Source organism: Poecilia reticulata, linkage group LG6, assembly GCF_000633615.1.
Source record: "Poecilia reticulata strain Guanapo linkage group LG6, Guppy_female_1.0+MT, whole genome shotgun sequence".
NCBI lineage: Eukaryota > Metazoa > Chordata > Actinopteri > Cyprinodontiformes > Poeciliidae > Poecilia > Poecilia reticulata.
The window spans coordinates 29,678,814-29,690,234 of NC_024336.1; the positions used below are offsets into that span (position 1 = coordinate 29,678,814).

General features: G+C 37.3%; 1 protein-coding gene across 6 annotated transcripts in view; it reads right to left on the minus strand.

The window, feature by feature from the left end:
* Positions 1-3,469: 3,469 nt before the first annotated feature.
* The window catches only part of zc3h18 (zinc finger CCCH-type containing 18), a 46,264-nt gene continuing 38,312 nt past the window's right edge, over positions 3,470-11,421 (minus strand). For 5 of the 6 annotated variants that reach the window (XM_017305423.1, XM_017305420.1, XM_008412555.2 and 2 more), the window contains exons 17-20: positions 10,894-11,108; positions 8,970-9,072; positions 7,566-7,662; positions 3,470-4,186 (exon numbers count right to left, since the gene is read on the minus strand). In XM_017305423.1, the coding sequence (XP_017160912.1) occupies positions 3,967-4,186; positions 7,566-7,662; positions 8,970-9,072; positions 10,894-11,108 (635 nt within the window). In that variant the 3' untranslated portion in view covers positions 3,470-3,966. The remainder of the gene's footprint in view (positions 4,187-7,565; positions 7,663-8,969; positions 9,073-10,893; positions 11,109-11,421) is intronic. The other variant, XM_017305424.1, reaches the window with a different exon arrangement.

Below are 11,421 nucleotides of genomic sequence, written 5' to 3' on the forward strand. Positions count from 1 at the left end.
ACTGCTTCACTTTTTTTATTAAATCACTAAAATTTTATATTATATATATCAACCTTCCTCTTTCAAAGCTATTGAGAATATGTAATTTATTTAAAGATGGTTTTTAATAGGGGAGAAGTTACTCACAGTCCCTGTGAGTAAGACAACCTCATTAATACTCCCTTGTCTTACTCACAGGAAGTAAGACAGTCCAGGGACTTCAGGATTACAATAATTGAAAACGAGGCAACAAACGAGGCAACAAACGAGGCAACAAACGAGGCAGGGTCCCTGTCTTACAGGGACAGGGTGCTATTTTCCATATAAATAGCACAGTCCCTGTCTTACTCCCTACCTGTGAGTACAGTCTGTGAGTATGGTTACCGTAACCCGTTATGATACCTGGTTGCTATGGTGATTGCCCTCCTGTTTTGGAAAGCAGCGCCACTCTATCAAATATTCTGACAGAATTCAGAATATTTAAGCCTCAGACAAACATTCACTGTGTAAAAACTAAAAGTTGCACTGATGAAGTTTTTGGCATATAGCTTCAGAATACTCTTGTGGTCAGAGATGGAGGATTTTTATGGATCTGCAGTGTTTAATGTTGGACATATGAGAGGTTAAAGGGAGCTGTCAGTTCCAGTCGGGAACAGAATTTAGCCTTGAAGTATAATGGGAGGGAATAAGAGCTTGGGTGCGCTCTCTGCTGATTTGACAGAAAACTGTAAATCGTACAGCAGTGGGAGACACGGTGAATAAAAGTAGACAAAAATACCTACGATTTGATGTATAAACTATGCGGAGTTAATGTAACAGTGCAATCCAAAACGTTTCTGAATATTTCACAAGATCATAATATAGCGTGTGTGACATCATCAATAAGTTGAAGCTTCTGTGGGAAAATCAGAAAAAAATAATCAAACTTAAACTGTGATTCCAGAAAACTGTAAAATGTAAAAGAAAATGTAAACAATCACAGTCCAACTTCCTGTGAACTGTTAAAACTTTGAATGGTGTTTCTGGTGGAAAGTCTGGCTGAAATATGGCGCTTCAAAATGGGACACGTTTACTTTACTGGTAAATCATATTATTATATCCAGAAAAAAACACGGGCTGATTTCTGCAGATTTATAAACTCTATGCTTCATATTGCAACCAAAGGTTACAGAACACGATAGAGACACATATTTAGAAATGTTTTTATGGTTTTTCCAGCAAAATCGAGATTACAATCAAACAGAAAAATATTCTGAATAGTAATTCATTTTTGCATCAGCGCCTGTAGTTGACCTTCAACTTTCCGTCAGCATATAGTCACCGCAGCCCTGAGACATGTTCTGCATTTAGAGAAATCTGTTTTAGCACAATAGCTGCCTTTTGTTTAGAGATTAAGAAGAGAATCAGCAGAAACCACAACCTGTTTTACAAAAGTCATTATATGGCAACTTTTTGACCTCTGGGATGTTACAACAGTTTATTAGATGTGCCAAGAAAATGCAAGGAATTTTCTTCACACCAAACTCAAAGGGGGAATTTTTCTGAATACAGGGAAGCAACTTTAACCTCAGCGAACGGTAACTGTAGTAGCCACTATAAAAAAGCAGCTTTTTATAATACCTGAGTTCCTACAAGGTTCAGAGAAGTTTTTTCAACCAAAACGTGCAAATATTCCCCCTAACAGTGTATGTTTAACCAACAATGCAAAACTGAGATTTGTTTAATAATGTAAACCTGTTTTGATAAAGGTAGAGTTAACAGACTTATCTAAAAAAGTGATTGTTGATAAGTGAGGTGTCAAACGCATCAGATGAGCTTAAATAAATTAGAAAAGACTTTTAAAAGAATCATAAAGTGATTAAAAATAAATTTATCACTGTTTATTTACTGTGAAAACATTCTTATAAGAATTTTTGATTTATTGTTGTCTTGATAAATTCTAATTAATAGTAATTAACACTAATAATTTATATTTTCCCAATTAAAGATCAAAGATATTAAGAACAAAACAAAAACAGACATTATGCACAGTCACTTTTACACTTTTAATGCACAAAGTTTTCCAGATAAATAGTGCGCGTGCACACACACACACACACACACACACACACACACACACACACACACACACACACACACACACACACATATATATATATGTTGTCTATTCCATTCGCACAACAGCAGGTGAAATTGATTGTCAATCAGTGTTGCTTCCTAAGTTGCTTCCAGAAGTTTGATTTACTTGGAGTTATATTATGTTGTTTAAGTGTTCCCTTTATTTTTTTGAGCAGTGTGTATATAAAACTCAACCCAAAAACTAAAAACTGTGGGTCTGCCTTGTAATAACGCAATCCTAAAAGTCAGTTCTTATGGTTTTAGTATCTTTTAGTAGATTCACTGATCCTTTTTCTGCAAAAATCCAACTATTTTGTTGATTCCAGTAAAATCATAATTTTTATAGTTTGTTATTGAGTGAAAAAATAAAGAATGAAATTTCTTTTAAAATGTTAAAAGGATAGAACATGTTTGTGGCAACATGTGGTTTAAAAAAGTGTGGACACCATTTCCTTCATTTAAGCTTATAATGCCATATTATCATCTGCGCTTTCTCAAACTGCTTTACGTTTTCTGGTCTGAAGAAACAAATAACTTATTTATATCTAGCAGTTTCTGCGATGGAAGTTAGCTGCCATTACCGGCCACTAACTTCCGCCGTCCGGTTTTATACTTCCGGGTCGTTCGTACGAGGGGCACGAACGACAAATTCGGTTTAGTGCGGTAACGGGCGGCTTTATCAGTTCAAACATGACTTCAAACTTGTGCTTTTTGTCAGCTGTCACAACAACTTATAAAAGTTAAAAACCAGCTAGTAAAAAGAAGAAAACGGTTTCCGCTATGAATTATGGGTAATGTCGCGAAGTCAGAAATATTGTGGCTAGCTTAGCATTAGCAAATTTATTGATCACCATAATTTAAGACGTTTCCTTATGATGGAAAATTATTTTTAATGGTGAATTTCTCATTCTTTTCACTACTTTTTATAATCAGAAATGTAAATTTAATAAAATGCCGTATTTTCTTTATTTTATGAAGGATGTACAACTATGTAAAATCAGAAAAATTACAAACAAAACGGCTGTCAGAGCAAATTTCCATATGTAAATATTTGCATGTATTTGTCAAAGTAACACCCCTGGTTGTATGTTTGTGTAAGTGCTGCATAACTTGGTGTACCCAATTCATTCGTTTGATGCTAGACTTTTGCTTACTTCCATTTTATTGTGCCATGTTTAATAGATGTACACTTTGTTGTAGCTATTGTTTTAAAGTGTTTTGTAAATAAATAGTAGTAGTGTAGCTTCTGCTTGTTTAAATAAAGCTTCTTAAAAAGTTGATTGTTGTGCAGTTTATAAAAACATGTCCGACAAAACGCTGCATGGAAGGCTGAGGTGAGCAAACACCGGCAAACAGGAATCACCCAGAGAGCTGCTGTTTATTAAAATAGTTTATTTAGAAGTCTGTCGTCACAAAAGCGAGGCGTTTCGTATCTAAACGTCCTCGTCTCACCCGCTGGACTGCAACGAAAAGCGTGACACAAAGAAAATCAAACACTGGTTCGTCACTTAAGAGCCAAGAAGAAAACAAAAACAAAAGTAGATTATAAAAAAAAACAAAAAACAGTACTTCACATCCTTATGATCTTTATTCATACACAGGAAATTATCTGACAAGCTGCTGCTGCTTCTGTACAACATGTGAAGGTAAAACTGAAGGGAAAAAATGAAGGAACAGGACGATGGTGATGAGGAGGAGAGGAGTCCAGGTGAGGAAGATGCTTCCGATCATCTCCTCCGCTCTCGCAAAGTCGAGTCCACGTGTCGTTCCTAACCTCCGACCCCGCCTGCGTCCTGCTGGGGCCGCCGCGCCGACCGGCGGCGGTCCGGGCGGGGGAAGGGAAAAACTCCACCTGCCTGACCCCGGCGCTCATTTGGTGGGGATCTTGGCTCGTTTCCGGGCGATGGCGTCCTCCACGGCCTTCAGCTGCTTCAGCAGCTCCTCGCGGCGCGACAGCGTGTTGCTGGCTTTGCCGGGACCCGGACCGGACCCGGCGGCGCCGACGGCGGGGGCCGGGCCGGGCGGCTTGCTCGACGGCGCAGCTGGGCCTTTCCCAGACGACTTTGGCGGAGGAGACAGAGGGCGTTTCCTGGAAAACAGAGAGAGAGAGAGAGAGAAAGGGGTCAGAGGTGAAGTTTCACTCAGATGATTGTTGGAGGATGTGAGTCAGAAAAAAAGAAATGAGAGTAAAAAAGCTGCTGAAGTCAAAAGATGAGTATCGCTGGCCTCACCAGTTTCTACTGTTTACATCACATCAAGCTCGTCTTACATCATTCTTACTTTTTTTATTTAGATACAAAACTAAGCATTTTTCTTTAAATATTTCAGTTTTTTTGCAAAAAAATCAGCAAGCACTGCCCAGCAATCGTTGCAAAATCAAAAAGAAAAAAACAGAATTAACCCCCCTCCAATTTTTTAAATAAAATTGGCAAGGCACTGATTATATATATGGAATTCGACAAAGAGTTGCAGATTCATTTTCTACAAATAATTAGAATACTTTGCTCTAATTATAGATTTATATATAATGCTCTACGTATGCGTCAGTCGAATACAGATCAGAGGAAATGGGAGCCAACGAGTGGGACCAAACTGTAAAATACGAACTGAATATCTTGAGATCTCAAAGGACTTTGTTAAAATATTGTCTGTTTAATACGTTATTGAAGAGACAAAAACAAATGTCTTCCTTGAAAAGCATTAGTAGAGCCTCCTGAACAACCAATACGAAAGCGGTAAGTGGTTTCTGAATGGTAAGTCGACCACTAAACACTTTGTCTTTTCCAGCAGCCATTGTACAGTGGGAAAACCAGTTGACCAAATGTGCTGGAACTCAGCTGGGGTTGCTAGGTGACGAGGGGGAACTCAGCTGGGGTTGCTAGGTAACGGTGCAGTGTCCAGTATGGCTCAACATTCTGAAGGTTTATTGATAAAAACCAACTGGGTGTTTCTTTTTTTTTTTTAAGTGCTTGAGCTGTTTTCAGAGTAGTGGAGTCTTAAATGGAGGTACAAAAATGTGCAAAATTACAATTTTGCATATTAGTTATGTTAATTTCATATTATACATCAGTCTTCCCGGAAGACGACGTCACGACAAATTCTCACAGCCAGGATCTTCTTCTCTTTACTGCAGATTCACTATTCAAAGCTTGAAGTGGAGAATAAAGACAAAGGAGCCCCGTCTGAAGCAGAAAACCACAGAAACATCGTGTGACAGAGTGGTAACGGACCGATGACTCGGCACATTAAGGTCGTCTGCTCTGATCGCCCCACAGCCTCTGGGAGTCGATATGAAACGAGTCGCTTCGCATCGCAGCCTCCGGCTGAAATCAGGCCTCTGATGACAGACGATGTTGATTTAATGGGCAGGAAAATTATTTTGATCACGTTGTAATAAGAAATCTGAAAGGCAGTTCTAACGAGACGGACGCAAACTAAACTCAAAGAGGAGGAAACGGGAGCCAAAGATTGGGATCAAACTAACATCTGAAGTGGAGTAAATGGGTAAAGACCATTTCAGAACATGGGAAGAAGAATTATTTATATTGTTTACGTGATTTAAAAAAAACAAACTATACTTATGCATGATTTTTTAATGGTGAATTAAATATGTTTTAGAAATATGCAGGACAGATTCAGCTGTTTTGATTTTCATAATGAACTATGTATAAAAAATCCATAGAGGAAGAATAATCAGCTTCTTCTTCTACTGTCACGTTTTTCCTGGTCGGCACTTTGTGTTCTTCCCACTGACAGGAAGTGAGACATTAATTATCTATTTTATATTAGATTTGTCTTGTTTTTTTATTTCTCTTTTTGTTTTAATCATTGTGTTATGAAAGGTAAGAAAAAAACCCCAAAACAAATTTATAATAAAATGTAAGCATTTTGTGTACTGAGTAAACTTAGTAGTTTTAAAGACATTTAATATTTTAAATGCATATTTATCAATATTTTACATCTTTTGGAGATTACATTAATATGTTTTTGTACTTTTTCAAAGGTTTTTAATCTTTTTTAATGTGTTGCATTCAAATGCATATATATTTTTGATGTTTACAGTTTTATACATTTGCTATGCAATTTGGTATTCACCAATATTTAACAATTTTAACTCAACTTTTGAATAGTCTGTGTATTTTCAGTGCTCAATTTTTCCTTAAAAATATAACCCGACATTTCTTTAGTGTAAAAAATAAAATCACAAAAAAGAGTTTTGTTAATATTTTGTTATATAGGATTTTGTTAATATTGGCATTATTGATCTTTCACTGGTGGTGGGAAGTTTAGCCGGCTGATCATTGTTCTGACGTCTCTTCACTCACTAAAGATAAACTGCAGCCTGCGTATGGGGGAACTTTCCTGCCATAATCCAAGAAAGCAGGATTTCATCTCATGTCTTTTCTTCTGAAAACTTTTAATACTTTTGCTTACATGTTCATTTTGAAAGCAGGACTTCATGTTTTTCTTCTGGAAACTTTCAATGCTTGTACTCAAAACTTCTCCTCGCGCTCACACTTGGAAGCTTTCAGATTAAATTAATGCCGCTGGCGCATTTCTCAAAAGCAGCAAAAGTAAGTAATAAAGAAATAAAGCTAAGAATGGCTAAGTGTAATTTAAGACCAAGTCTGGAGAACCTGGAGATATTTACGACTTTTTAAGACCTAAAATTTATATTATTTCCAAGTTTGCAGAAAAACGTGTCGCAATTATCAAAAAGGTTAATAATGAATAATTTTAGAGTATTTAAATACCTGGTGAAGAAAATAAAACAAAAGAAAAGAACAAAGTGTAGAAAAAGAACAAAACAGAGCGACTCCAGCATGCTGCCACCAGGAGCGATGCAATCCCAGAAACTAAAATGATGATGACAGAACGTGCATTAATTCAGATTAATGCACATTTTCTGAGTATTTCTGAGTATTCTGCAGGGAACTGCACGAGATGTTAGATTTATTTTTCCATGCTTGGCGTTCCATAAATGTGTTGAGGGAGTAAAAGACTTTAATTTAGTGTTAAACTGCAGAGATTTAAAGCTGCAGCCACCAAGCTGAGCACGGCCGTCTAACTTCAGCAGATCCAATGAAACCTGGAGAAATTACGACTCTCAGGTCTGAGAATCCTCATTATTCAAACCTTTAGCAGACAAATGTCACACAAATCACTAAAATAGATTTTCCTTTCTCACTCTGATCATTTCCTGTGTTCATGAAACCGTTTTCCTCTCAGCTGTCCGGCTGTGAAAAGAATCAATTGATAAAAAAAAGGATCTTTTTAATGTTGGGGCATTCTGCTGGTGCGTATTTTAAAGCGATGGTTAGACGTCTCTGTGCTTCCACTTTTCACAGCGTGTTCCTCATTTTGTATTAAAGACACGCTCTCATGTAAATTCCTGCTGCATTCGGGTTTAGATGGCAAGTCGAATCGGGAAGAGAAGAAATTCCAGCTGACTGGCAAACAGCACCGACCTGTCGCCCTGCGGGGGGCCCAGCCGCGGCCCCTGACCTCTGGGTCGCTCCATCTGCGGGGACATCTGAGGTCGGCCGAGGTTCCTTTTATCGCGCCCTGAAAGACGAGATTAAAGCTCGACTGAGTCATGCAAGCCAAGCAGGTTCGAGTCCCTTTTCAATAAACTTTTAGTCATTTCTATGACCTTTAAAACCAGAAACTAATTCACCAAATGAGGATGGAAATCTGAGAGCAGGGGTGAGTTTCTCTGCATTTTAAAAATAAACACAGAAGAAAACCTGCAGTCAGTCAACCAGAGATCAAAGTTGCCTAATTTTCCTTCAATCGCCTCTGAAGACTGAAAGTTCAGATTTTTTTGTCAGGTTGTTAGCAGCTAGTTAGCGACAGCAGCCTCCGTATCAAACGTTTGGCTGACAGAAAAGAAACAAATTGTAGAATGTGATTAAATAGTCCTGACGCTACACAATTTAAGACCTATAATTAACTAATTCAAGGCCAAATCAAAATTTTTTTTTTTACAATGATAAAGACATTTTAAGGCCTTAATTTTTTATTTTAATACATTTTAAGGATGCACAGACAGACACCCTGCAGGGATCGAAATCTGTTGCATTTGCAGAATAACATTTTTATAAATAACTTTTATGAGAGCACAGGAGAGATTAAATAAAAAAAATGTAATTGTCGTCCATCTAACAGGCAATAAATTTGCACTTATCCACGATGGACACAAAAAAATCTAGCTAGTTTGCAAGCAAAGATACATTAACCTCAATCCTCTGAAGTCGCAGAACGTAATGCATCAAACGTTTTCCTGACAGAAAATCTGTCGCAAAGATAAACACTGAAATTTCAGATTTTTCCCCCAATTCAGTAAATACATGAAAAATAATTTTCAGAATACAAATTTTATACACATTTCTGGGAGCTTAATAGAGATCAGATGAAGACAGAATATCCATGTTTTGATGCATCGTTTGGGATAATCGTGTAAATTCAGCATTTCTTCTGGATTTTAAACTACGTCCCTTTTCAAACAACCTTCCAATGAAATCAGCAGCAGATCCGACCCTGACTGGTTCGTCTTCTGCCCTCGGTGAATAAACGTTTATTTCTTTACACACCAGGATAAAATGAAACGTTTCTGGTTCTCGGCAGGTCTTACATTGAGATCCCAGCAGAATTGTTTTAAATAAATGTTTCATTTACTTATTTCTAAACTATCCGAGTAAAAAAATAAATAATTTCTGAATCAAACCGTGACCCTTAAAACCAGAGTCGAATTTCCAGACACTGAAAGATTTGCATTTCTACTGCGACGCAGGTCTGGAACCCTGACAGTTCAGAGTTGTCGTTTAATTTTTGATCCGATTCTGGAGGAGAATGAACCCCGGCTGGCTGACCTCTGTCTGGAGGAGACATGGCCATCCTCTTGCTGGCAGGAGAGCCGGGCCGGTCCTTGTCCGAAGGAAGGTAGCGCTTCCTGCCGCCTCGGTCTCCCTGCTGCTGGAAAACAAACAGAAACTAGTCAAGACTTACGTCTGGAGAGCGGCCGACACCAAACACGACCCAAACCTTTAATAAAACGACGGAACTCGTTTACGGGCCGCTGGGTTTCCAAAAGCTCTTCACGTCAAATGTTCGTGTTTCTGGATGATAAATTATAAGTGACATAATGCAACATGATGGAAAAATGACACATTCTCAGAGATCAATTATCTACTTTAAATTCTAACAAACATTTCACAGGAAATGGAAGGAAGACGGTTTAAATGTCCAAAATAAATAAACAACAAATAAAATTAATTATGAAGTCTCTAAACAAAATTACCCTTCAAAAAAACAAAAACAAGCTAGGAACAGTTGAGACCAAAGCATCAAACTGGTTTTGGTAGAAAGAGAGAAAAACAAACAAATCATCCAAATGGAAATTATTGAGCTTGTGATTAATTGATTTGTTCCAATACGGGATGCATAATATTGGCAAAAACAAGAAGAATCAAATTTAAATCACTTTCACCTGCTATGTGAACGAAGCCCAAGATGTGCAGAAAGAAACCAACTTAATTTAATAAATTATTAAAGTTCTAATTTAATGAATCCCTAATTAAATCCAATATTATCTTAATAATATTTTAGTTTTCATTTCCTCTTTCTTCTGACCTCTAAACTTCAACACATCGACGCAGAAGAGACGTTTATTTAGCTCTCCAGCTTTACTCCCTTGCAGAAACGTCAACAGTTTTTCTTTTTGGAGGAAATTCAAGGAGCTTTTAAGACCCCAAACAGTTTCCACATATTCAGGTTCTCCAAGTGGAGCTTTTTAAAAAAAATGAATTTACTTTAAGAGTTGTTGTCTCTTGCTGCGTCTCGTCTCGTTACGACTAGACTGTTTACACGGCGACTTCAACAAACACGTGTCTGCAGCGTAACGACCTGGGCTGCAGATGAGACGGTTTATAAACTCAGAGCTCGATAAAACTTTCCTGGATTAGCAAATCTGCCTCCTTCTAGGAGTCACTTTAAAAAGCACTTCTTCTAAGTGTTAACTCACTGAACCACGTGAGATGAAAGAGTGAAAAAAAGAGGAATTAATAGAACAGCAACTAGGAATTAGTTAATATTTTGTTTAAACTTTAATTTCAGAAAATGTTCGTCCTAAAAAAACGCTTTTAGAAACACTGTTTCTTTTTAGAAATTAAAAATGTCTAAAATTAAAGATTTTACAAGGAAAACCTTGAATCAGAAATGTTTTTACTCCGTTTTCATTGCTCCAATGTTTTTTTTTTATTCTTGTAGCTCCACTAAATAATAATAATAATAATAAGTACAAAAAATTACTCAAAAGTAAAAAGTAGCCAAGAAATTACTAAAAAAGTATTTGGTACAATCAATTAATATTCAAAAATTACATCAGACGGACCAAAATAAAAATCTACGTGGATATTTTTGCTATTTTAACGACAAAAATTCTTAAATGTAACAAAAAAAAAAACAACAAAATAAATTTATGTTCCAATAAAAACCATTAAATGAACCTGCAGCTGTTTGTCTGTCTGGTGAATTTTTGGTTAAAACATTTTTGTTTTTCATTCAGTGGGTAGAAAATCCAGTAATTTTAATCCAATAAGAGTAGAAATACTTCATAAACAAATTACTCAGGTAAAAGTAAAAAAGTACAGCACAGTAAAAAATACTCCTAAAAGTAAATTGCTTTTCTAAATAGTTACTTAAATATATGTAATTGAGTAAATGTATAAAGTTACAACTGGTAAAAATGTGAAATTTCACATATTTGTAAGCCTGTTTTAAGTAACAGGAAGTCACCTTGTTGAGGAGCGTCAGCTTGATGTCTTTGTGGGAACCCGAACCTCCGTAGTTCCCCGGGGGGCCCATGGCGCCGGGTCGAGGGTGAGGGGGGTGGCCGCCCCGGTTGCCGGGTCCAGATCTGGGCATGGCGTTCATCCCTCTGGACGGACCGCCAGACGGGTCGATCTTCCTGCGATCGTCCCGGAAAGGTTCATCTTTCTTTGATGGCCTTTCTGTGACGCAGGAAAGTGTTGGGCGTAATTAGCTTTAGCATATTTCACCAGCAATAAAACTGCAGAGAACAAACAAACTGCCATTAAATGCTAAAGTTAAGAAATTTGGTGAAAAGCACGGCCAACTAAAAAGGTTAGCTGCGCTACTGCTAAAGTCATAGCTACGCAAAAACATTAGTTATGCTAACGCACTAGCGCCAATGGGTATTTAAGGAAGCTAAGGTAAGCTAATGCAAAACCATAAACATTAGTTACGCAAACACCGACACAATACTTAAGAAAGCTAATGCTAAAGTGCTAAACTATCACTGTA